This window comes from Erithacus rubecula (assembly GCF_903797595.1).
Source record: "Erithacus rubecula genome assembly, contig: scaffold_100_arrow_ctg1, whole genome shotgun sequence".
Taxonomy (NCBI): domain Eukaryota; kingdom Metazoa; phylum Chordata; class Aves; order Passeriformes; family Muscicapidae; genus Erithacus; species Erithacus rubecula.
This window is the reverse complement of record NW_027636406.1, coordinates 375633-403374: the sequence shown is the minus strand read 5'-3', so window position 1 is coordinate 403374 and position 27742 is coordinate 375633. Positions and strand designations below refer to the sequence as shown.

General features: G+C 36.6%; 3 protein-coding genes across 3 annotated transcripts in view; 2 read left to right on the top strand and 1 right to left on the bottom strand.

The window, feature by feature from the left end:
* LOC306815116 (olfactory receptor 14J1-like) overlaps positions 1-27742 on the bottom strand; it is a gene marked incomplete at both ends in the record, with an annotated part of 389316 nt that overhangs the window by 128318 nt on the left and 233256 nt on the right. The gene's annotated exons all lie outside the window — the stretch shown is intronic.
* LOC306815119 (uncharacterized protein) overlaps positions 1-27742 on the top strand; it is a 145378-nt gene that overhangs the window by 95052 nt on the left and 22584 nt on the right. The window lies entirely within an intron of this gene.
* On the top strand, positions 184-26541 carry LOC306815110 (synaptonemal complex protein 1-like; the record flags this gene model as incomplete). Its single annotated transcript, XM_079331737.1, is given in 30 exon segments — positions 184-264; positions 940-1015; positions 1164-1210; positions 2105-2275; positions 2700-2767; positions 2963-3036; positions 3927-3985; positions 4320-4389; positions 5008-5081; positions 5451-5577; positions 6030-6124; positions 6262-6446; positions 6859-6926; positions 7443-7504; positions 8350-8453; positions 8936-9053; positions 9273-9324; positions 9327-9346; positions 10182-10244; positions 10557-10616; positions 11332-11394; positions 12161-12226; positions 12230-12277; positions 12854-12964; positions 22700-22792; positions 24255-24329; positions 24549-24608; positions 25809-25955; positions 26230-26316; positions 26398-26541. Coding segments are annotated over 30 exon segments (2565 nt in total). The 5' UTR covers positions 184-186.

The window sequence follows — 27742 nt, the reverse complement described above, 5'->3', positions numbered from 1 at the left end:
CCCTCAGCGCCCTCAGTGCCATAACCGCCCTCAGTGCCCGCCCTCAGTGCCATAACCGCCCTCAGTGCCCGCCCTCAGTGCCATAACCGCCCTCAGTGCCATAACCGCCCTGAGCGCCTTCCCGCCCTCAGTGCCCACCCAGAGCTGCGGCGCTGGGAGCCGCCTGCCCATCCTTTTGTTGCCACCATGGAGAAGGAAAGCCGGTTTAAATTGTTCATTCCGCCGCGCCTGAGCACTGGGCAATGGCCTGTGGGCAGATCCCAGGTGAGGCGCTGGGGACGCTTCCCCAACCCCCCTCAGATACTTCACTAGCGTTGATATCTTGCTCTCATCAGATCAAGTGTGCTGTGAAAAGTCTGTCCCCGCACTGAGTTATGGGAATTCAACAAGTTATTTTTGCATGTCGAAGCTCCTTATGAAATAAGTTGAGACTCAAACGGGATATTCTGACAGCAGATGAGTTACTCTGTTTAGAGGACAAACTTCAGTGACTTAAAAACCTTGTAAAAGGGTATTTTCATGCTGAGACATAATCAGATATGGTTTTGAACTGCCCTTGGAAGTAAAGTAAAAAAGAAATGTCAACTACTGGTCTTCAAAAAAGTAATTGAACTTCTTGGGTTTTTTACCATGCACCAGTGCACTGACAGGCAGGAGCTGCAGAGTTCCCTGCATTGAAAGCTTCCCCTTTGGCCACAGTAAAAAATAATAATAATAAAGCAAACTGCTAAAAACTAACAGTTCCATAAACCACGGTGAAGTAAAAGCAAGCAAGTTCCAAAGCCATCACCAAAACTTTGAAATTGTAGGCAGCTGATTTATTAATGAAAAATTTTATTTTCACATAATCTGTAGGGTTTGTTTGGTTTTTTTTTTTTCCCAGATTTTATCCTTCTTTACAAATCTACCCATAAGAAACTGATTTTTAAATTTGTGCAGTGTTTTAACAAGTGCTCAGATGATGATTTTAAATTGCCATTCGATGTGTCCAACCGTGGCGAAATCACTGATTTAGGTATGACTAAAATATCAGCTGTGCACATTCTTTACATTTTTTTTTATTTTTTTGGAGTAGTCTTGCAGTTTCATAACGATGTTAAATAGCTTCACTGTTACTTTTTTTTTTTAGAAATACATTGATCAAAAATCTCTTGATATTTCAGATATATTTTCACAGCAAGTGAAACCTTGCTCCGAAGTACATGAAGAGGTCAGCTAAGTATCAACTATGCATATCTTATTTCTTGGGGTCTTTGAATTTGTTAATTCAAATTGTCAAATAGTGCCTAAAGAATTATTCAGTAGATATTTCAGGCTAAAGGAAGTAGTCTCCTGCTTAAAGCTGAATCACTTAGAAGAGATATTTGTGATTTAGTGATTATGCCTGGAGACAAATCTTTAATAATTAAAATATTGTAATGTTGTTTGTTGTTATTGCTGTTTATTCTTTCTTTGAAGTGCCTGTGAAGTCTGAGTTTTAATTAGAGTAAGATTTAAACACTTAAGTGTCTCTGTGGAACTGGCTCTGAATATTCTATTGAGGGACAGCAGTGTTGAAGTCAGAATATTCTTTGGAAAATTGAAGTAGATTATCCCATTTACCCTGCCTGGCTTTGTGTTATCTGTAAAACAGTGAATTTAGTGGTTTCCTCAGGCACTGGATATTTCTGCTTTAGCACAACTCATTTTTTTTGTAAAAGCTTCTCTACTTTGCAGCTACAAAACACTGTTTACAACCACAAAATAAAACATATTTCCTGTGTTCCCCCTGCGGATTTTCATATCCCTGATGAGCAGACTTCTTTTAATCCTAGCAGCTGTTAAAGTACCATCAGGACTGCGCCAAGGTGCTGCAGTTGTAATTTCTTTAAAACCATCTTTTGGCTGATGTCTGAAGGCAGGTTGGAGAATTTCATTGTGTGTGGTCTGTATCCACAGAGTGGATGCACAAAGATTTAAACTTTGCCTCCTGATCATGTATAAGCTCATATCACCATCTGTGGAAAATATTACTCCTGTGATGTTTCTAAGGGATAAATATATTAATTACAACAGTATTAATTAGATAGCATTTGAGATTAAATTGTGGAACCCATTTTAATAGAATACAGAAACAAGGATTGACTCGTTCTCAAAACTCTACAAAGAGGCTGAGAAGATCAAGGAGTGGAAAGTGACTGTGGAATCAGAACTAAAGCAGAAAGAAAGAGAACACCAAGAAGATAAAAAGATTATTGAAGCACAGAATAAAACCATTCAAGATCTGCAGGCCAGTGTTTTATATATACATTGAATAGATGAAGTGAAGTGCTTCCTGATTTAGTATGATAATATTATTAATACAATTAAATATTAAAGAATGTTGCAGTTTGGTTTGTGCCTTGGGAAAATGATTATTTTGAGAAGGTGTGTGCACCTGTCCTGTCTGAGTGTATGCATGAAGCATTTACCTGGGTCTCAGTTGCTGGTTAATTATTGTTTATTAATTACTCTGTCTTTCATGCAAAAGATGATGAAATGAAATGAAAAAACACGGAAAAAAAAGATTACATGCTGAGTAGCATGTAATGCCAGTTAAATGGACTTCTGTGTACTGATAGCCAAAATTACTTTTTCATGTTGATTTGAGAAGTCAAAGTGTATTTCTAATGTATTTTTCAATAACAGTGTCTTTTTGCATTTGTTCCCTATGACATTAGTTAAAAAATGATAAACTCTATTTGCAACTGGAAGATGCATTATGTGAATGTGAAGATCTCTTGAAAGAGTAAGTAATGAAACCACAGAGATGGTTTTGTGCAGTTTTCATGTTTCATATAACAGATTGTGAAGGTCATTGTTACCCTTTAGGTACTTAGTATCAAATATTTCTGTATTATATAAATATATTTAAGTATATATTTATATTTAGCATAAAATACTGTGCACTCCTGTGGAAACATGATATTTTTCCCTCCTTTAGAACCACTGCTTCCAGGCATCTGTGTAATCTGCTCGAGGAAACCTGCACTCACTTCACAGAGAAAACCAGCAAATGTAAATAATTTTTTCTTTTTGATTTATGAGAGCAAATGTTCTTCTAGCTTGCTCTAAATTCACAAACAGAAAGAAGTTCTCATGCTGTGTTCTCCTGTTGAGATTGGCTGCATGTGACTCTTAAAATGAGAAGTGAATTTTAAGTGGCTCACAAAACTAGAGCAAGTCAATAAAGTTTAAATTCTTGAGGTTTTTAAAACATGTTCTTGATTGGGAATTTTACTTTATATGCAATGTAGAATTGTTATTATAATCATTAAAATTTTACTAACTTGATCCTGGATATTTAAGAAGTGTCTTATTTCTTTTTAGCCTTATTTCTAGAAACACTTGTATATAGATGTACTGTTCATTTTTAATAGCTGTATTTTCATACTGTTCTCTTCCATAATTGTTTTCTTAAGGAAAAATAGTATCAATTACAAAAGTGAAAGGAAAGAAGGAAAATAAGGGCATGGAGTGTTGTTTTTTATAATGACAGTTTATAATTTTATAATGACAGTTCTGTGGCCACAGGTATCTGTTGATAGGAAGAAATGCAGTGCTAAACCCTACATTACACTTTATCAAATGCTAACAGTTTTGACAATTATTGTTCAACAACATTAATGCTATAAAAATTAATATGGTTACATAAATTTATCCTCAAAATGACACTTTTTACAGAAAAAATTATATTGGGAAGGAAATTTCAAAGCTGAGATTGCTTTATATTTCAATGAAATGCACATTTTCCCTAGATTTTTGGCACCATATTTCATAATGACTTATTTAATAAGAAATGTGCTGATAACTCCTTTTTTAATTCATTATGCTAATTAAGCATAATGACTTGGACAGCTGGCATTCTTTAAAAACAAAAAAAACCCAAAAAATTCTTGCTTTGATAGATGAACAGGAAAGAGAAGAAACAAGAGAATTGTATGAGGAACTTCATGGCAACATAGAAGTGAGTGACATAAGCTTGCTAAAAGCAATGTGAGTTGAGTGGACATACTGAGCTGAGGGACATGTTTATGTTGAGATAATTTTATATCTATGTCATGTGTGATGCAGGAAATCAGGTTTTCAGTCCCTTTTCAAGAATTATTTTTGTTTTATATGCAGCAGTGTGGGGATGTAGATCCATGTGATATGTGCTTGGTGCTGGGTGAACTCCTGTCTTCTTTTTGGACTCTGTTTCACTTACCTGGTGATTTCTCACAATGGCTGAGGTTAGCAGCAGCCCCTGGGGAACTTCCAGTGTCCAATACCGAGCTTCAAATATCAAATTTTGTTTTTAGAGAATGACACTGGCATTTGAAGGCCTTCGTGTGCAGGCAGAGGAGGACAGATTGGAAATGAGTTTCAAATGTGAGAATTCTGTTTGTTGTTGTGTTTTTATGCTGCTCATAAGGCTCAACACTTTTGCACTTCACAGCTTCTATTAGCACACAGCACAGGCAGTGTCAGACAAATGGGAACTGCTGGGAGGGTGAGCAGCTCACACTGGGACACTGGGACCCTCTTCTGTTCATGCTGGCTGCATTCACTGCCTGCCCCCTTCTATTCTTATTCCTCTGGGCCAAGTTTGCAACTTTATTTTTCAAATAGTCACTCCAAGTCCAAGTTTTGTCTGTGAAGTACAGTCTAGAGATCACTTTTTATTTCATGTATTTAGTTAATTACATGATAATGCATAATGCTACATAAACTTCAGCTAAATGCCTTTCTCTCTATGTTCCTGTTTCATTTTCACATGCTCTTTTCTGTCAATTTCTTACAACAAACATGGAGTAATGGACTAATTCTGTGGAAAGCTGGCAAAACAATTATATTTAATTATAAAATCAAACATTGCCTCAACAATTACTCTTGGGAAACAAAATGTATAGCTGTACAATTGCAAGCAATCTTAAACTGGAAGTTGTATTGAACTTGGAGTATATTTCAGCTAGAATGTTAACTTTGGATATCACTGTATCTCAAAAGTAAAAGAAGAAGCAGAAAAAATGGACAAGTTTGAAAAAGAATACAAACTGGAAGTCAGTCAGAAGGAAAAGCAGGTTTGCCCAGTTTTACCATCTAATATGTGATACAACTTTATTTGTAACTAAAGGGGCAATGCAAGAGCCAAGAAGTATTTCTGGGTATTAGTAGAAAAGTAGAAAATTCTGGGTATTAGGAGAAAATAAGTCAGATTCTGCTAAGTTTGGTGATGTTTCAGACCTTTAGTCTACTGGAATTGATAGTTTGATTTTGAACTGGAGAACCTTTTTAATTAGAGTAATGTGACTTGATCAATATTTGGCTGAGATTAACAACCTTGTCTAACCTGAATGACAGCAATGTCTGCTTCTCATCCCTGGGGTACAAATGGAAATGGGTTTGTCCCTTTCCCAGAGTTCATGATGATATTTATTTAATTTTTCTAGATTTCAGCTCTTACCATAGAGAGAGATGAACAAGATGGAATAATAAAAGACATCCAGGCTCAGCTGCAGACATCACAATATAAAATAGCTGACTTAATGGAAGCCAAATGTAAGAGTTCTGTCTGCTGTGTTTGAATGTAGTTGTTTATAGAAGCACAGGAAACAGGCTCATGAGAGTTTTGTTCTGTTTGTTCTGTTTTGTTCTGTTTGTTCAGCAGCAGAATTTTGGGGCCTTGAGGGCCTTGTCTTTGTTTGAAACAGAAGCTGCTTATGTGGGATGGGAACTGGCAGGGTGGTTTTTAGGGGAAGTCAAGCAGTGAGAACTTTTGAAAATTGCAAGGAGGAAATCCATTGCTTCAGTTTTGCAAATTTACAATCAGGCAGGTGCCACTGAGGACACTTCTTAAAGTTTGATTTTCAATATTTTTAAGCCATCTGTATTCAAAGTATTTATAGTATATTATGTCATACCATTGGTCTTTGTTATATTCTATCAATTTATGTAATCTTCCATTTATAGCAGCATTTTTTAGTAAATATCCTATTTTTAAAAATATAAACATACATTTTTTTGCTTAGCTCATAAAGAAGAAATGTTGAAGGAATCTGAGATCAGTAAAGAACATTTGAGAGCAGAGCTGGAAGAGCCTAAAATTTCATTGCAAAAGGCAGAGGTACACCTTGCTTATAATTTTACAGTATAAATAGACTAGATGAGTATTTGAATAAATAATTATGGATACTTTAAATATGAAACAGCTGTAGCTGTTTGTTGCAAAACAATGTTTGAAAATTATATCATGTTTTGAAGGCTAATCAGAAGAACTTAGAAACTGAATTCCAGACTACAGTGAAAACATTAATTGAGGTCACCAGAGAAAAGGAAGCACAGGAGGAAGAATGTAAAAAAGTGAAGGCTTTGCTTGCAGCCATGACAGAGGAGTTTGAGATTTCTACTGCCAATTTGAAAAGCTTGCTGCAAAAGGAACAAAATAGGTAAATTCAAGAGTTTCAATTCAGAGACACAGGTTGCAGTCTATGACAAAATCAAGAACAATTGGAAATGAAGTTGAAATTTGAAAGGTTTTTGATACAGTGGTTTAATGCAAAGAATTTAATATAATTTTTTTTTATTTGTGCTGGTTGATACTGGTCGATAAAAAGTAAATTTTTGCCCCCTCCAACTTCTATAATTCTGTCTTTAAGAAATGCAAATTTCTGTAAGTATACATTTGCTTATTTTAAGTTGTAAAAGTGAGATTTGATATGTGTTGCAGGCTGATATATCATGTGCCTGTTGACTAATAAATGTTCTTAAAGTGCTTGTGGTGAGACTCTGTCCTGTTGTCCTTTGAGTTTCAGTGCTTTGTACTATACATTTGGGTTTTTTAAATTATCATTTTCTCAGATCAACAAATTATGAAGTTGAATTAAAGCTGAGTACCTTGGAGCTCCAAAATAAGTCTGCTGAACTGGGTAAGGCTTGTAGAAATGCAGAACATGAGCTAGCTAGTAATAAAAATATTTTCTGGAAATGGACTGTATCTAGTACTTGGAGAAATGATTTTACAGTACCAGTACCTGTCAGGAATTCCTAAATTTATTTTTGCAATGGAAACAATTTTGGTTTAAGACCATCCATCCTAATTTTTTTTTTCCCTGGAACAATGCAGATGCATCAATACTTGGAGAATACTTTGGTCTTGCAGTCCATGTTTATTTGAAGCCATAATTGTGGAAAACATAATAGGTTCTGAATTTTATTTTAAGATAAATAATTAATTTCTCTTCAGACATAGATTTGCTAATGTCTTTCTTAATAATTTTTTCAAGTCTATATTTAGATTAAGTCATAAATTAGCTTTACAGTTTCTGAACTTAATCCAATAAATTTTGAGAACTGGGTATTGCAAAAAAGTAAATGTTTTATACTGCCTGCTAAATATGAAAAATTACTTATGTTCCATTAATTTTGCATTGCATGTGCTATAGAAAACATGACTAAAGTAAAATGTGAGAAAGAAGTGCAGCTTGAAGAGCTATCAGAAACTCTGGTAAATGTTCATTGTATTAATCTCATGGCATTTGCTTTTCATATGAAATTCCTCTTGCTTTGTAAGTACCTTAAATGTCATAAATAAACACAGTCCAATCTACCTTAACATTTCTACTGAACTTTCTCACACACAATTTCACTGTTTTCTTTGAAGAACTTGTTTATTGCCACTGTTTTTCTTGTCTCCTGTGTTTTGCTTTTCCTTGTCAAGATTTTTGGTTATTTCCTTCTTTGTTCATGCCCATTCAAATGCCTTTATATCCCTCTGGCTAGAAAGTTTTCCCATTTTTTTCTTAATTTACAGAAATTAATTAGCTCTGTCCTCTGTGAACCTTATGTGTTCTGTGACAAAGGCCCATTTTCTGTCACAGAAGTCCAAGCTATATGAAGTACACTTTTAATGGAGGTTTATTTTCATTTTGATTTTATATTTACAAGTCTAACAAGAAACTGCATCAACTGAAGGTAGTCTGAAATCAGGTGTGCATTTTACACAACTGCTTGTAATGCTCTCCAAATCAGAGAGGTCTGAAATAGGACAATAACATGTTTTTGTAAATAGCCAATCACACATCATAATTTATTCAGATGAATGCAAAGGCTTATGAAGTTTGAAGCAAATGTCTTTATTTGAAATTATGTCCAAGGAACCTAATTTAGTAGTTTTGCTGACTGGGTAATTAAACTCACAGCACTGGTGTCAGAGTTCACTCCCTCCCACCACTTCATATTCCACCAGAGATGTGTAAAAATACAGTCTGGATAATCCATGGCTGGGATTGGTTCTTCTGAAAGCCTGGAGTTTATAATGTATGCTCAAAACTCTTCCTTTTCCTTTTGCAGAAACAAATGCATGATTTGAAAGTACAGCTGACTAGCACAGCTGAAAAGGAACAAGATTATTTAAAGCAGCTTTTGAGTCTGAAAACAGATCTTGAACAAGAGGGGTATGACCATTTTGAGAATATAATATTTGATTTTTTTTGGTGTTATGTAGGAGTTACTTTGGTACACAGAGAAATGAGCTGTGATTGTTTTCTAATGGAAATTTGGAACGACATAGTATGACATTAATGATATACTTACCTTTGTAAATTACATTTTATTTATATTATTCTATGGAATATGCAGTTGTTCTAGATCTCTTTGACTTTGTTAACAAGAAGAGAAAGTTTCTGAATTCATTGTTGGTCCTGCTTTGAGCTACATCATCTTCACTAACCATTATATTTATATAGAATTGACTCTGGTTTTCTTTACTTCTGTCACCTTTTTATATCACTGTGACTTTGCTGCAAAGCTTATCTTTGTAGATAAAGGCCTGGACTTTTTTCATCATGGAGTAACACTTAATAATGGGTATATTTAACTTAAAAGGATATTTCAAAATGCATGTTCTTATTCCTCTTGGCCATTTGTTTTAAACTAGGTTAAAGAATGAACAACTAACAGTGTGTCTCAATAAGGTTTCACTAGAGAAAGAACAAATAGCACAAGAGAAAAATGATGTGGTGGCAGAACTCAAGAAACTGCAAGAAAAACAAGAGGCAAGTTGTAAACTTCCAGCTTTTATTTAAAGGACAATGATCAATTTTACAAATCAGATGATAAATTGCAACATGACATGGTTCTCTAGAGTACCTAAACTATTTTTATGTTTGAATTGGAAAGAAAGTGTATTGTGAATAGGGTAGGTCAGTGTGCTTTGAATTTTTTAAGAGATCACTTTGAATTTTTTTTCTTTGCTGACATGGGTCTTTATTTAGGATAGTAAGAAAAAAGAAGAAAATACAAAGCAGTTAGTTGTAAACCTAGAAGAGCAAATACCCAGCTAAGGCAAGTAAAAACAAATGTTCATGTCTGATATTTTTAAAGGAAATAAATTCTGATAGTTGTGTTCATATGCTGCTTTCTGGGATTTTTTTGATTAAATAAAACAGCTAAATAGAAACTATTCAATATTGCTGTTGGCCAAGCAGAAATTCTCTCAGATTAGAAACACTTATTGTTTCTAAGACTTTTTTTTTTTCTGTTTCTGTAACTAAAAGAACATTTTCACTGAGCACCTTCTGAAGTTCCCATTAATAGCTCTTTTTAGAAAATAAAATAGGAGTTTATTAGCAGTACTGAAAAGAAGTTAATTTTTGAGTAATTTTTAGTCAATGCTTATTAATGTTTGTTAATTTGGCCCTTAGAATTGAATTGGAGCCTTTGAAGGAGAAAATGGCAAAGACAGCTCAAGAGATGCAAAGTAAACTGGATGAAAAAAGAAGAAAATGTAAGTCATGTCATGAGAAAATGTTACACAACCTGCAGGGCAGAATTTAAATGTAAAATATTTGTTGCGTTTTTTCTGCATAGCTCTGCCTGGGGGATTTGGTCTGTGCCAGAGGTTTTCTTCTTTCACAGCTGCTGAGCCCTGTTATTTTCAAAACAAGCACAATCACTGGGATTTTTACTCTTTGATTGGAAATTGAATATTAAAGATTTATTTGATTTCAGGCAAACAGAAAACCTGCTTTTCTTTTTATTTTTTCATCTACCCACTGGGTGATGGATGAGCTCTGGATTAGTTTTTTATATGCAATGTGAGTTTTAGTGTTTCAAAGCAATCCATTAAAATGGATTTCAGAATTTCATTGTGAAAGTCAAAAGACTCCCAATTGTAATTTCAGGTTAAGAGCACTGAAAATGAAATTTCAAGAAAGGAAAAGCAGTTGAAGATTCTAGAAAATAATTGAGAAAATTCATTTTTTCATGGATTGTAGGGAACTTCATACAAATGTATTTTTTAAATTGTGAAGATATTGGGTTTTTACCTTCTTCTGTCTTAACTCTATAACCACTAAGGAACTGCTTCACTGCTATTAATTAACATCTTGGAGGACTTTATGTCTAAAATTTCAATAATTCTAACACATCAGTTTGTATTCCAGTCCCATCAGAATAAACCAGACTGATACAAGTGCATGTTTGAGAATGTTGGCAGGAATTGCTAACACACTGAGTAATTTTTAGGATTTAATTAATGTTTGAAATATCTCTTTCAGGTGAATAATTTAAAGAAACAGGCGGAAAATAAAACCAAATGCTTTGAAGAGTTGCAGCACGTAGAGTTGCAGTATGTAGAGATTTGGAAAGTTACAAATACATCAGCACATGGTATTTTGGGGTGACTTTTCAGCATTTTTTGTCTGCTGTGATATCCTTAGACACACCTATGTAATTTAAAAATTTTCCTTTCTTATCCTAACTGAGCAAATTAAGGACTCATCTTTGGAATCACTTGATCTGTTAAATTAGCCTTAATTTGAAAAAAAGCAATTACAAAAATAATACCTTTAATAAACTTATATTTTTTCGTTTACTACATAGTATTATTTATGTATTTGTAATAAAGACCTATTACAGTTACCACTAGTAGAAAATAATTCTGCATTAGCACAAATTGTACTAACTTCACTGTAAATATTTATATATTTATATGTATAACTTGTATTTTTTGTCATGACATCTCCACACCTTCTGTCAGCAGCATCTTAGTTTTAATTCCCATTTAATTCTCATTTGTTATTCCCTGTGGTTGCTCAGGAGGAGCCTTTTTTAAGGTCATGAAGAAACAGAAATATCACAGTAATTATTTGAACATTCTTTTATTTGGAGAATTGTTCTGGAACCAGAACTGCACAACAGTTATAGAATGAACTCAATTCAATAACATGAACTTAATGAAAACTGGAATTTTTTGCCATTCTTGACACACTTAAACCTTTACATAATTTTGTTAAGTTACTAAGGTACAGTTGTTTTGCTTTATTTCAACAGAATAAGATGCTGAAAAAGAAAATTACTGCAGACAGCAAGAAAATCAGTATTTATGAAGAGAAGGTAGGTTTAAATAAGATCACATAGAAGATGAGGTGAGTGTTTTTAAGTCTCAGTGTAATTAATGATAAATTGTTAAATACATTCTGAACTGGTTTATGGATCTGGGATACAGATTTGGCAGGAATGAACTCACAGTTTTTAGAAGATTTTTAATCTTGGGCACTGACTTTTGGACATTTAAAAGAGATGGACTTCACGTCATAATTAATTATGTTTCTAATCAGTTCCTTTCCTTATTTTTCTTTTATTGATAGTGGACTGAACAGTAACTCCAATGTGACAGAAAAGAATTTAAAAGACTCACTTCAGGCTGTTCTTTAAATGTTTTCTGCAGTGGGAATCTCTCTGATGGGAATATTGTGTCCAGCTTTAGCTACTGCACTTGAAGAAGGAAGTGGATTTTTTTGAGGATATTCATTTGAGTAACTTAAAACTGTAATCAAAATAAACAGCTGGGAGAAAAATGTACCATAAAACCTGTGAAAATCTCATCTAGATTTACAAGAGGGAGAATAAAATCTCCATTTGTATTTGTTTTTTTCAAGGAATTCACAGCATGTAGGGCAATCCTTCCCATTGTGCTGTTACCATTGTTTCTCTGAATATTTTCTAACTCACTTGAAAAAAAGCTGAACTTTTAAATAGGAATTTTAATCATATACCTGAAAACTAACACTGTGTTTGTGTTCAAAAATAAGAGGTTAAAAAAATCATTAACATATTAATTCCTAAGCAAATAACAGCAGCAATTCTGCATTCTCAAAAGGTGAATAAATTGCAGTTAGAGATGGAAAATATGAACAAGCAACATAAGGAAGCAGTTGACATCTATTAAAAAGACATAGAAACAAGAAAAATGAATGAAAATGAACTTAATGAACAGGTGAGACGTGTTAATTTTTACTGCAATTGAATATTTTTTATTTAAAATGTTTTTATGAAGTTTTATTGACCAGATTCCTTGCTGTTAGATTTCAGCCTTATCAACATAAATTGAAATTCTTGTGTATGCCTGTGAGCAAAGCTTTAGGTGATGAAGTTGAAGGATGTGAATATATCTTCAAAAAGAAGAACCCAGTTAAAATTTCATTATTTCAAGATACAGCTCAAGGAAATTCTACCTTTGGTATTAAGTCAGCATAGCTAAATTAGATTATAACTTCTCCCATATTAGTATTTTTCTGCCCACATATTTTTTGATGGTAATACTGAGAAATGTTAGGGAAGAGTGCTTGAAACTTTGGTTCAAATTGAACTTGCCTTCCATGGATGTGTCTTTAATCTTGCTCATTTTAACAATCTTCCTAAAACAATCTCAGTTTTGAAAAGGATCTTAAAAGCAAATGAAGTTCAAGTGGGACTACATTTCACCCACAGGGGGAAGAAGAAATTAAACTTAAGATTTAAAAAAAAAAAAAGTTGTTATATTTGTGAATAAAATGCAATTTGCTGCTAACAGGTAGAAAAGGTGAAGTTGCTTTATGATGAAGCAACAATGATACAGAGAGAAACTGAAACCCGATGTCAGCACAGGATAACTGAGATGGTGGCACTCATGGAGAAGCACAAGGCAAGAGATTTTCCTGATTGCTCTGATTTGGAATGTCTTAAGAACCTTTCAGAACAAAACAAAAGCCTGAATCTGGGGAAAAAGAAAGTGACTTTTCATCACCTAAAATAGAATTCATTTGAAGATTTTGCAAACAGATAAATTCCATTTCTCTAAATTTCTAGGATTTTAGTTTTTTTGTTAATTCAGGTTTCCTTTGATACTGTTGCCATTTTGATACTGTATTAAAATATTAAAATATTAAAATATTAAAATATTAAAAAACTGTATTAAAATAGTAGTGAACCTTAGTAACTGACATTAGTTAACATTAGTAGTAGTTATGCTAAGGTTTAGTAGGCCGCATGTAACCTGCAGATGAACTTTATAGCAAATTTTGTAATGTAAGCAGTGTAGTTGAGAAATAATCACTTATCTTAAGGAGTGTATCCATTTATCTAGGGAATGTACCTTTTGGCAGAAACTTAATGTCAGAGAGATTATGGTACCAGGTATCGAGAATGAAGTAAGAATTTGTTAAGATGAAGAAATCATGTAAAGAAACATATAAAAACCCTGTGAATTTTCTGTAAGATGGGGCTCTGTCTCTGGACGCTAGTCCACAGGCTCCCGGGCCCTCAATAAAGCACCGCATAAACGACCTCGGTTGTTTGTGTTTTCTTCGAATCGGGCAACAGTTTTCTGGCGACCGCGGCAGGACTCCGAAGGTGGCTGGGGCTGTTTGCATTCTGATCCACTCCACGCCGGCACCGAGTGATTCTCGGGGAGTCATCGGTTCGTGCCCGACCCCTGCGCCTGGCGGACGACTGCTAAAGGTAAGCCCGAAGGTGCTTTATTTTCTGGTTCTGGTTTTGGGTGCCTGCCCATAAGATGAGGCGGCGATCCTCGCAGGGTTGGGCTAAGACGTCTGGTTGGTCTGGAAAGCCTAGGCGCCGGCTGTCAGACGCGGTGGAAGCTGCGCAGGTCCGGCACTTGCCCCTCGCAGCGTCGAGAAGCAGCAAGTTGGATTGGTCTGGTATTGGTCTGGTATTTATTTATTTCTGTGGTGTGAGTGTGAGTATGTGGTATGATTGATTCTGTTAAACTGTCAATATTGATTGTGGTTATTATTGTTTTGTACGTTGCTGCATATTGGTTGTTGCGATTGGTTGTCGAGTTGTTGTATAGTTGTAAGTGAAACCGGTTCAAAATGCCATTCAAAGCACTCAAGTCTATGGTTCAGTACTCTAAGGGTATACCCGGAAATACACCGTTAGGATGTCTGTTGAAAAGGTGGAAAAGTGAAAGGTTTTTCCAAGAGATGAGTAAGGGTAAGATGATTGATTATTGTAATCATTGGTGGCCAGAATATGAGCGAGAAGGGCCGGCATGGCCAGAAAATGGTACTGTGGATTATGATACCCTGAATTCATTAATACAGTATTTGAGGGAAAATGAAAAATGGGATGAGGTACAGTATTTAGATTTGTTTTATTTACTGCGCCCTAAGAAGGAGTGGCAGACTGAATGTGGAATAATGGTATTGGAAATGAAAGAATCTGAGTGCGGGGGTTGTAAAGGAAAATCTAAATGTGTCCAGTGCTTAGCCTTAACCTCTTGACCAGAGGAGGATTTGTCTTTAATGATACCACCCGATGTGCCTGCTGCTTCATCCCCTCCTGCTGTCTCACCCCCTCTGGCTGTCTCACCCCTCCCCTCTGTTTCACCCCATTCCTCTTTGTATCCACCATTACCGGAGAGCAGTGCAGAGGAGGAGGAAGGGGAGGAGGAGGAGGAGGAGGAAGAGGAGGAGGTGGCAAAAATGACAGTAGTGCCAGGGAATGTTAAAAAGGTTGTTGTGCGTTCCCCAACCCCTTCCCCTATTTCTCCCCAAAATCGGCGAAATACCCCGCTCGTGGCACGAACTAGACAAGGACGTAAGAATCATGGGGAACCCCAGCTTATTGCCCCTTTAAGGGAAGCTATGGGACCCCAAGGAGAGAAAGTGCTTGTAAAAGTACCTTTCTCCCCAGGAGATCCGGTGATTTGGAAGCAGTCAGCAGGTAGTTACCGTGAGAATCCTGAAAGAGTGGCATGAGTGGTCAAAATGATTATTAAAACTCAGAATCCAGACTGGAATGACATGCAAGTTTTGTTAGATACCTTAATGGATTCCACTGAAAAGGAGATGGTGTTGCGGACAATGAAAGAGCGTGCTCGAGAAATGATCAGACTGCATTCAGTTAGGAGAACTGTGGGTGACTTGGTACCGAGTGATGATCCGGGATGGGATCCAAACAGGGGTGAAGGAAGGGAATCTATCAGGGAATATCAGGAATTGTTAGTAGAAGGAATTAGGACTGGAATGCCCAAAACGTTAAATTGGTCAAAATTGTATTCAGTTAGACAGGATAAGAATGAATCACCTTCGGCGTTTCTGGAGCGACTTAAGGAAACTGCTAGACACTTCACTGATTTGGAAATTGGCAGTGAAGCAGGAAAGTTGCAGCTTGCTTTAATCTTTTTAGGTCAGTCACAGGAAGATATACGTAAGAAACTGCAGAAATTAGAGGGACATGATACTCGAGACTTGGATAAAATGCTGGAAATAGCTTGGAAAGTTTACAATAATAGGGACAAAGAAGCTAACAAAAGGCAACAAGTGAGCCTTTTGGCAGCGCTGCAACAAACAAATGCTGGCAGAGGGAGAGGCAGAGGTGGTTTCGGGCGAGGGCGAGGGCAAGGAAGAGCAGGGTTTCAGAATGTGGGAACAGGAGGAAGAGGGATGGTTCCCCCAGGACTCCAACAAGGAGGCCTTGCTTCTAATCAGTGTGCTTTTTGCCGACAAATAGGACATTGGAAAAATGAGTGCCCTGTAAAAGCTGGGTTAGGAGGAGCACCTGGATTGGTCATAAATAATTCAGGGGGTTACCCAATGAACCCAGAAGGGGTCGCCCAAGCATTGGTATTGGGCAACTATCAGAATCAAAGCTGACTAGAAAAGGATTTAAAGGTGAGGATAGATATTGAAGGACAAGAACAAGAATTTATCGTAGATACCGGAGCAACATATTCTGTTTTAAATAAATGATTAGGGCCAATCAGTGACACTATTATTCAAGTAGTAGGAGCCACAGGACAGCTAGAAGAAAGACCTTTCCTACAACCATTAAATTTAAAATTAGGAGGAAAAGAGTTGGATCACCAATTTTTTACATGCCAAATTGTCCAAAGCCATTGCTGGGCAGAGATTTATTATCATTACTAAATGTGAAAATAATTTTTGAAAAAGGAAGGGTTAAATTAGAATTCCCTGAGGAAGAGATTGCTAAATTATTTACCATAAAGGAAATTAATCCCTCTCCTATTCCCATCGAAGTAGATCAAGCTGTAGTACCTTGGGTATGGGAAACGGGGAACCCTGGAAAATCAAAGGCTGCCCAGCCAGTAGTAGTAGAATTAAAAGAAGGAGCTCAGCCAGTCAGAATAAAACAATACCCGATTAAATTAGAAGTTAAGAAGGGTGTTGCTCCTTTGATAACTCGGTTCTTGGCACAAGGGATTCTGCAGGAATGCGAATCAGAATTTAATACTCCTATTTTTCCAGTTAAGAAACCAAATGGTGAGTATCGGTTAGGGCAGGATCTAAGGGCAATTAATAATATTGTTAAAAACATTCACCCAGTGGTTGCCAATCCATATACTTTATTAACATCTGTGTCAGAAAAATTTAAATGGTTTTCTGTTATTGATTTGAAAGATGCTTTCTTCTGCATCCCTCTGGCATTCGAAAGTAGAAAATATTTTGCATTTGAATGGGAAAGTCCTGACACTGGAAGAAAGAGACAGCTCACCTGGTCCTGGCTGCCTCAAGGTTTCAAAAATAGTCCTACGATATTTGGAAATCAATTGGCAAAGGAATTAGAAGAGTGGAAGACTGCTGAGGTAAGAGAGTCACCTTTCTCTTATGTCATTCTCCAGTATGTAGATGATATTTTTCTAGCAACAGAAGAAAAAGAAACGTGTCTGAAATTGACTATTGCATTGTTGAATATGTTAGGTCAGGGTGGCTGCCGAGTGTCAAGGAAAAAAGCACAGTTAATAAGAGAAAGTGTGATTTATCTTGGATGCGAAATCATGCAAGGACAAAGGAGGCTGGGAGTCAATCGAATAGAAGCAATATGCGCCATACCCCTTCCAAGAAACCATCAAGAGCTTAGGTCCTTTTAGGAATGGTGGGATGGTGCAGACTGTGGATTTTGAATTTTAGACTCTTAGCTAAGCCCTTGTATGAGGCCCTGAAAGAACCACAGCTACACTGGGATCAACAAAGGAAAAAGCCTTTGAGGACCTAAAACAGGCCTTGAAGGAGGCTCCCAGATCTGAACAAGGATTTTCAGTTATATGTGAATGAAAGGCAAAAGTTAGCACTCGGAGTGATGACTCAGAGACGTGGATCCTGGAAACGCCCGGTAGGGTATTTTTCGAAACAACTGGATCCAGTTAGTGCTGGATGGCTGCCATGCTTGCGGGCAGTTACGGCCACAGTGATCCTCATCCAGGAGGCCAGGAAATTGACTTTAGGAAAGAAATTAGAGGTATTTGTGCCTCACATGGTACTGGCAGTTTTGGAACAAAAGGGGGGTCATTGGCTTTCGTCCAGCAGGATGCTACAATACCAAGCAATCCTGAGAGAACAGGACGATGTGGAACTAAAAATGACTAATCATGTTAACCCAGCAGAATTTCTCCGCAGTGAGCAGGAGGAAGGAAAATTGGCGCATGATTGCATGGAAGTGATTGAACAAGTACATGCTAGCAGAATCAATTTAAAGGATACCCCAATGGAAAACCCGGACTGGGAATTGTTTACTGATGAATCCAGTTTTGTGGAAAATGGAACCAGGTATGCCGGGTATGCTGTAACAACAGTAAAAACAGTGGTAGAGGCGAAAGCCCTGACTCCTGGAACCTCAGCCCAATGAGCAGAAATTATTGCATTAACAAGAGCTTTGGAACTAAGTGCGGAGAAAAAGGTAAACATATGGACTGATTCTAAATATGCTTTTGGAGTTGTACATATTCATGGAGCTTTGTGGAAAGAACGAGGGTTATTGAACTCTCAAGGAGTTACTATCAAATATAAAACTGAGATTCTTGCTCTATTAAATGCGGTTCACCAACCTGTGAATGTGGCTGTGATGCATGTTAGAGGACATCAGAAGGAAGACGGAAAAATCTACGAAGGAAACTGGATGGCAGACTGGACAGCTCAGGAAGTAGCTAGAGAAGTATGGACTCAAATGGCCTTGGTACCAATTAAGGTGAGCCCAGTAACTCCACATTTATTACAGGAACCTAAGTACTCCCCAGACGATGAAAAACTGGCATCATTGCTGCTGGCCCAAAAGAATGCAATTGGATGGTATGTAACCGGAATGGGACAAGTTGTAGTGCCTGCCAGAATCATGAAGGCAATTCTGGAAACAGAACATAATAAATGCCATTGGGGAGCAAAAGCATTAGTAAAATTTCTAAAAAGAGAAGTAGTTTCTAACCAGATGTTAACATTGGCAAAAAGGGTGAATGCCATGTGTCCAACTTGTTTGAAGAATAACCCAATAGTTAGAAAACAGATCCAGCTAGGAAGATTACAAATGGGACCAGAACCAGGAGATTACTGGCAAGTAGATTTTTCAGAATTACCGAAAGCACAGAACTTTAAGTATCTTTTAGTGTATGTATGCACTTTTTCAGGCTGGCCTGAGGCTTTCCCTTGCCGAACAAATCAAGCGAAAGAAGTAGTCAAAACACTATTGAGGGAAATCATTCCTAGATTTGGGGTGCCGTTAGGATTGTCATCAGATAGAGGCCCACACTTTATAGCAGGAATAGTACAAGAGGTGGCTAGGATGCTAGACATATCTTGGGACTTACACACCCCGTGGCGACCTCAATCGAGTGGCCAGGTGGAGCGGATGAATCAAACAATTAAAGGACAAATTAAGAAAATTTGCCAAGAGGCGAAATTACAGTGGCCACAGGCATTGCCATTAGCATTGCTCAGGATCAGAATTAAACCCAGGGAGCGGTTGGGAGTTAGCCCATATGAAATCCTATATGGAAAACCATACCATGCTAATGTGTTAAAAGGGGATTTGCATGTGCAAGGTGATCAGACAATATTCAGTTATGTCATGTCATTAAATAAAATTCTTAATGCCTTAAGGAGAACTCTGCAGTGGAACCGACCTATGCCACTGGAAAATCCAGTGCATGACATTCAACCAGGAGACCGAGTGTATGTGAAGAATTGGTCCACCCACCCCTTGAAAGAAACATGGGATGGCCCACGTCAAGTGATCCTGACAACCTACACTGCCATAAAGGTCGAAGGAATCGACTCATGGATCCATTACACTTGAGTCAAGAAAGTCCCTGCACAACGGGAAACTCAGCTAGTCTCTCCAACACGGATGATTTTTCGCGGAAAGTAGCATTTTTGATTATCTTGTTACTGGTAATAACAAAACCGATTCTTGTTAATGGTTCTGTTGTAGTTGCAGTTATAGAACCAGTGGTTGGTGTTATGGACGGAATGGATGTGAACCTGACCTGTTTTATAACAAATAACCAGGAGACTAAAGTCCAAAATGTACAGGCAACCTGGAAAAAGGGTGCTAATTACCCAGAAGCAAATATTAGCACAGTTTGGGATACGGATGCACAAAAAGGAAACACCACATTACAACTGAAGCAAGTTAAGCAAGAGGATATGGAAAGGTACATGTGCATTGTAAAATCTAGAAAGAGCTTTGATTATAAGCAAATTAAATTGAGAATAGTGCCCTGGAAATTGAGGAAGGACACCCCATCCCAAGAATCCGTAGAGGTAAAAGCCCCTTGGACTGTACAAGGTATGTGGGATGGACTTCCTTTGAAGGTGAATTGTTCATTTGTGTTAAAACAAGAATGTAATCAGACATTGCAAGTTAAATGGTGGAAAGAAAATGACCAGAAGTCATGGGATAGGATAGACCAAGAAATTAGCTGGTGGGAAAAATTTGAAAAAGGCATAGAGTGGTTGAATATTAGTAACCCACAAATTGGCTCTACTGAAGAAAAATACTTGTGTTTAGTGATATGTGAACTTGATGCTGACTATGGAATAAGAATAGTAGAAGCGGGACAAGGAACCAGGCCTAATCATATAGTGTTCCCAATAGAAAAGAAGCGTAGAAAGCTAAGAGATACAGAAGTACATCAGAGTCATGAACAAAAGAATTTGGTAGTGGAGTTGATTAGAAATTTTAGGCTAGTGCAAAACGTATCCCAAATTACAGCATGCTTGCCACTTCCACAAGCGGCAGGAGAGCCAATCCTTTGGGGAATAATTCCCATTCCATTACCACCCAATGCTGCTGAGAATACATCTACCGTATGTCATATTGAAAGGAAAGAAAAGGAAATAACAATTACTAAAAAGGAATTTTCCCCCATATGGAGATACTCATCGATTTGGGATTGTAATAAAAATGGGGGCAAATATAAACCAAAACCTGGATTATATGGAGGGCTAGGAAACTATGGGTGGTGTTATGATGCTCAAATAAAAGAAATTAAAACAAAGCAACCTTACCAGGAAATCAAGTGTCAAAATATAAGCCAGCAACATGTAATTTGGGATAATTGGAAAGCTGTATGGGGTCCAAGCTTATTGGAACATTACAGCTATATTGGAACAGTAAACTGGTGCATACAATGGACAGGAAGTAAAAATAAAACCCTGGTGGAAGTCTATAAGACAGAAACTTCTACAAGAGAAATTAAAGAAACAAAAGAAAATTGGAACTGCACCAAAGTTATTACATGTGATACCCCTGAAAGTCAAATCAGTCTAGCTCCTCTTAGAGTGTTCCTCAAGTGGGGATGTGAATGCAGAAAATTCAATCATACAATTCTGGGAAAAGTAGCTTCACTGAGCTGGAGCAATGGAATTAAAGGAGCTGTAAGTTGTAAAGATACTACAATTAAAAGTCCAGGAAATTTAGTTTGGGTAATGGGACATGGACAATGGACCACACATATTCCTATAGATGGGCCTGTGACACAAATCACTCTAGGAGTCCCTACCCTTTGCCCTCTATGGAAGCAATCAAAATTGAAATCTAACCGGAAGAAAAGAGAAGTAGATGCATTCACTGAGTTAGAGAATGAATGGCATGAGCCTGATGGTGGAGTTAAATTTGGGTGGGTTTTGGAATCACTATTTGCACCTATAGCCGCCTATAGGAACAGAGACATGCTGTACAAATTGCTAGGGCAGACTAAGAGATTAGCAGCAGCCACTAAGAAAGGATTCAAAGATATGAATTTGCAATTGCAAGCCACATCCCGAATGACTTTACAAAATAGGATGGCATTAGATATGCTCTTGTTAAAAGAGCATGGTGTGTGTCAGTATCTAAAAACGAAAATTGACCATTGCTGCATCCATATTCCAAACATGACTATCGAAGTAGAAAAAGATATCTTTCAATTAGCAACAATTGAATCCAAAACAAAAGACATTGAAAAGGAAGCACAACATAATTGGATCGGAGAAATTTTTGAATCTTTAGGACTTCAGGTTTCTGGATGGGTTTCGTCCGTAATACAGTACATTCTGTTGATTGCAGTCTTGTTATTAATTATCTGGTTAGTGTATAAGTGTGTTTTAGGAGTCATTGAAAAAGAAACAAGACACACCAGAAGGGTGATAAAAGCCTTGACAAGAACCAACGAAATGCACCTGTCTCCTCCGAAGTATGAAGTTGCTATAGGGCAAGAAAATCCAGCATTTGAAAGGGAATCCAGCATTTGAAAGACCCGATGATAACTGAGAGTTGAGCATCCTTGCAGAAGACTGAAGAATGCTCAAAAGGGGGGAATTGTTGCCATTTTGATACAATAAACTGTATTAAAATAGTAGTGAACCTTAGTAATTGACATTAGTTAACATTAGTAGTAGTTATGCTAAGGTTTAGTAGGCCGCATGTAACCTGCAGATGAACTTTATAGCAAATTTTGTAATGTAAGCAGTGTAGTTGAGAAATAATCACTTATCTTAAGGAGTGTATCCATTTATCTAGGGAATGTACCTTTTGGCAGAAACTTAATGTCAGAGAGATTATGGTACCAGGTATCGAGAATGAAGTAAGAATTTGTTAAGATGAAGAAATCATGTAAAGAAACATATAAAAACCCTGTGAATTTTCTGTAAGATGGGGCTCTGTCTCTGGACGCTAGTCCACAGGCTCCCGGGCCCTCAATAAAGCACTGCATAAACGACCTCGGTTGTTTGTGTTTTCTTCGAATTGGGCAACAATACCATCTGAATGCAAGATTTTTCAGTTTTAGTTTAGCCTCTTTCTCTGAGGTGATTCTCAGCAGTTTACCTTGACACCTTTTAATTTACCTTTCTATTCCTCTCTTTTGCAATATTTTAGCAGATATTAACAAAAATAGCATGGCTGGCTTTTAGGTGCTGAATACACAGGAATAAAACACTCCCTGCCAGTCCACAAAATAACACTGCATTAAGCATTTTCTGTTTTACAATTTCTGCAGAAGCATCAGTGTTTGTTCATGGTACTTTCTGAATCTTCTGGTTTAAAAAAATTGTGTTTTAAGACTGGATAGATCCATAATTGTAACTTTTATGTGTCACATGTTTTGAGTTTGTTGGTTTGTTGTTTTTTTTTTTTTTTAACACAGAATGAATATGATAAAATGGTTGAAGAAAAAGATGCAGAGTTGAGAGTATATGAATTTAAACAGCAAAAGCAGTTTTCATCAGAAAGACCAATGGTAAGGATTACTTTCCAATGTTCAATAATTCAGTGATGTCCTTGTGCAGTGTGATTTGATACTGGCTGAGCACCTGGCAGGCACAAAAATACCATTCACTCCTTTTTTTCTGCTATGGTTGAGCAGAGGAGGGGAAAAAAAAATTGAAGGACTCATGAGTTGTGATAAGGATTAGGAGAAAAACACTTTAAGGGTAAAACAGGTTCAAACTTAAATAGTATCAAGAAAATTGAGTATTAATAGATTGAAAAGTGAGTAATGAGAATTAAAATAATTTAGAACACTTTTTTCCCAATCCCTCCCTCTTGTCCACTGACAGCGCAGGGAGACAAAACATGATCTTTAGTCAGTTTGTCACTTCTAAAATTTTTTTTTCAGTTTGTTTAGGGAGTTTCTTTTTCTTGCTATGCTCTGGGATCTTTCCCAACAAAGACAATTCTCTGTGAACTTTGCCAGTGTGGTTTTAATTTTTACAAGTAGCAATTCCACCTGACCTCACTGTGGCTTGTAGAAGAATCTCATCTCTCATGTTTGCAGCATTTCTTTTCCTTCCTTTCCCTCACTGACTTCAGCTGTTCTTTTCACATGTCTTCACTTTTTCCTTTTCTCTGCTTTGGGAGAAAATTGTTGTTTGCAGGTCTGGTTTTTTTCTCAAGTTCTATCAGTTGAAAAGTTCTTCCAGGGTTTTGCAGCACTGAAAGGTAAATCTCAGATTTCCAGGGATGAAAGACCAAGAAATTGGATGTGCAGGCACTTTTATAGAGGGGAAGGTTAAATTTTTAACCAATAGGGGGGAGCACAAGGCAGAGTTTACAATCCATAACCCAATGAGAAAACACAGGGGGAGGGAACAATTGAAACAGCTCAGTGGGGCTGTGAAGAATTGACAGGGAAATTTACAGACTAAAAGGTAGGTAAAAATGGGAATGACAACTTAATGGGAGGAGGAACAAGGAACATTCTGGATGAAGGGGCTGGTTTAGAGCAAGATGGACAACGAGGTGGAGAGGGATTAACTATCTGCTTTAGTGGGACTGAACAGTAAAAATCAGCCACTAATTTATTTGCTTTTATTTCCTTATTCTGGGAACTAAAAACTCCAAATGTTTCTCAAAATAAATTTCAAAATAAATTAAGAGTAGCAGTGTGTTTGTGTTTTCTCTTCCAGATAGAGTGTCATGTTCTGACTTCGAAGTTTGAATAAGAAAGTTTTGGTTTAAATAATTAGATTCTACCCTGTTCTCCCAAGTGTTTTAAGGTTTTGCCTTGAACACTTATGATCAATTATCTCTTTCTTATAGCACTTCAGTCTTTTTTAAACAAGCTAAAGCAAAGCTTCAAGTATAAGGTTGAAAAACAAATAAAATAATATTTTGTATCTAATGATTACTGTCTCACTTTGGACTGTTTTCCTTTTTTTCAGGATGGGCATAGTTAACCCTACCCTTTATTTAATTTTTAGGAAAATGAGCTGTCATGTTTGAAAAGTGAACTGTCATCCCTTAAGGAACAACTGAAAGCAGAAATGGAAGAAAAGGTGGGTTTTTTCCCTGACTGGGGAGTGTGGGTGAGAGATGTGGCCTGGGCTTGTGCTCTAGAGGAGTTGAAAAGGAATGAAAATAAATAAACAATGTCTGGTCATATATTTGTGTCAACTTTGTCTGTGATCACAAACTGTGTTCTGTAATTACCAAGAAGATTTTTAATAACTGAACTCAAGTGAGTATTTACCTCCTGTCACACAACTCTTTTTTAGGAGAATCTTTTAAAACATCACTCTCAAAATGTGATTCCTGAAAGTGAAAAGAAAAACAAGGTAACTGCAACTTTTTAATTGGTTTTAGAATTTGGTATTATTTATATGTGTAGAATCAATTGAAGTGCCATGATAATTGATTTGCATTCAGCAAAAGACACTGGAGTGCTTTTCACTTAAAACTTTTTTAAGTTATAGAAAATACAAACTTATGTTCCTGAGACTGCTAAACCTTGTTTAGATCTAATGAATATATTCATGTAAAAAAATAGAAAGTCTTCAAATTATATTCCTGTGGAAGTCAACATGATGGAAAAGAAAAATATATCTCCTTCAGTACTTGCTCTTTGGGCAGTCCAACATTGAAGTTTTGTAACTCCTAACAGTGAATTTTTCTCCTTGTATTTTTCTGTCTGTATTTCTTATTTTTCCCTTGGATAAGCAGGGATTTTAAAGGGTGATACCATTCCATGGAGATATGAGACAGCAGTTTATGGAAGGGCTCCCAATGTGTCATTTTTCTTGATCAGCTGTTGCTTTTTGTCACCAGAATTGTTTTATTTATTCTTCAGACATGTCCATTTGTAAAAGCAATTTTTTCTCTATGGAAGGGAAAAATGCTTATACAGCTGTAAAAATTGTTGAAGTATCAAAGTATTCCTGACCCTTCTTCCCTGTCAGGAGTGGTTTTCATATTGGAAAAATAGAATCCACCACCCTTTTGACGTTATCTTTCTGAAAAAGGACTGCACTGGACTATTGCAATGTTTCTCAGTTTAACTTCTAGTGAAAGGACTATTCTAAGTAACAGCAGTCTTGATATTGCTATCAATCTTCCTCTGAAAGCCTTTTCCTTTTGTTAGCTCCATTTGCTTAAATATTTTATATAGTCTTTATATTTTATATGTATTTTATATTTTATATTCTATATTTTATATTTTGTATTTGATATATACATGTAGTGGCTACAGTTCAGAACAACCAGAGTTTCTGCAGATAAACATGAACTTAGACACAAGGTGCTATGAAACTCAATTCTTCCACAGCTTCCTGTTCATTCTCCTAGTCTGGCAACCAAAAAATGGATATTTCCACCCCACCCCACTTTTTTTGGGTCTTTGTTTTGTGTCTGGATGAAAAGCAAGAGTTCCACCAGTCTCTCTTGGACTCAGCCTATAAACTGGGTCATGAGTTTGGGTTTAGATTCTATACTTAACCCCATAAAATAGAATTTAAAAATATAAAACTTTTCTTTCCCAGACATATATTATAAAGACTTCTCCAACAGATAAACTGCCAAGGGGAAGAAGCACAAACCCTCCTTCAGAGCAGAGCACAAGGAAAAAACAAAAAGTGCTTATCCAGCTGGATACTCAGTCAGACAGCTCTGAGCACACTGACCTGCTGGTAAGTCAGAGAGCAAACCCTGTGCTGAACAGTTCTTGGTGCTCACTGCTGTGCCTTAGAGTGAAGAGAAAGATTCAATACAATATTTATGTATTTCTATTAATTTATTCTTTCTGGAATTGTGGTTATATGTACATAATTTTTATTGAACTGTTATGCCTCATAGTGATATCTTAGCTTTTTTTTTTTTTTTCTTCATAGTTTAATATCCTTAGGGGGAAAGAAAAAGTATTTTTTAATATAATGTGACCAAATATCTTTTTAAATTTATTAGAGCATAGTATCAGAAGAAGAAATGTTTAAAACCTTGTACAAAGATTATCCACAATCTTCACAATTACATCCCACAGCACCAAAAAAGGTATGTCACCCTTCCATAAGATCAAACCAAGTAACCAGATTGTTTAGAGAAACCAATGGATGGCTTTGTTTCCCTTTCCAGACTCCATCTGCAGGCAGTGAGAAATCCCCAGGCTCTGCTCTGAAGCTCAGGACCATGAGGAGGATGCGCGAGGCGGGCTGGACTGCGATCTCCAAACCCGACAAGAGGAGGAAAATGAGGGAGGTGGCAAAGCTCTTTGCTTGAAATGCACCAACACCCAGTGCCTGCCATTTCTTACTGCTGGCTCCACAGAATTGTTGTTATCTCAGTTGTTGCATTTTTCTGTCATACTGTGTTTAATACTATTTTCTTTTACACATATAAACTTTATAGATCTCTAACTGCATCTCCCTGCAGGGCATTTTCCACCTTTCCTCCCTTGTGCTTCAAAATGTTGGGACATAATTTCACCTTTCCTCCCTTGCTGGGACACAAATTAGCCAATTTTATATTTAGAAAAAAAAAAAATGTAACTACATAGGAAGTTGTTTCAAAGCTGTTTGTGTCATTAGAAATTCTGGTTTGAAAGCAATTCTGTTCTTTTAAATTTGCTGTTTTTCTTAATACATAACACTTAGTGAAAGAAGTGGAGCTGTTAAGTGTATGCACTTTTACCTGAAGTCCTCTTGTTTTTTCCATTTTAATGGCTGTTAAACCTGTTTTTTAAACTGTTTTGTTTTCAGTATGTTCAAACGATTTTGAAATTTCTAATATTGAAGTTTCAATAAAATTACTTGTATTTAAAAATATTTCAGCTTCATAAAGAGTAAGATATGCACATGATTAGATAATGAAAACAATGTTAAGATGCTATTAAATTGTTTATCTGAAATATAAAGTGTGAGACTGAGTGCTATTGTTTTAAGTATTTGAAGACAGAATCAAATGATCAAATTGAATCACCAGCCAGCTTCTGGTCTGTAATGATAGATTAGAACATCTATTCCTGCATTAATCCTTGATTAATCTTGGTTTACAACAATGACAATCCCCACTTCAGAGCCTAAAGATATCAAGAAAACTACAACTACTTCTTCCAATATAATGAAAAATCAGAAATCTCAGATTTCTCTGATGTGGGAAGCAAAACATTTGTTGCCTTTGTTTTGTGTAGTCTTAGGGATAGGCCAGTGGTTCCTTATGTTGACCTGTTGAGTAGTGATGTAAATGAGATTATTTATTGTATGTAACTAACAAATATTGTGCAAAGATCTGGAAGAATGAGCACTTGAAAGCAAAAAACTGAAGTCTGTACTGCCCATTTCTAGACTCAAACAGTGAGTGACCAATTGGAACCCTTTAGTATTTTCTAGGGACATGAATCCATGGTATATCACATAATCCTCCTGACACCACGCGTGTGTCCTGTGAGGTGAAAAATTACAAAAATATTTCCAGCAACTCT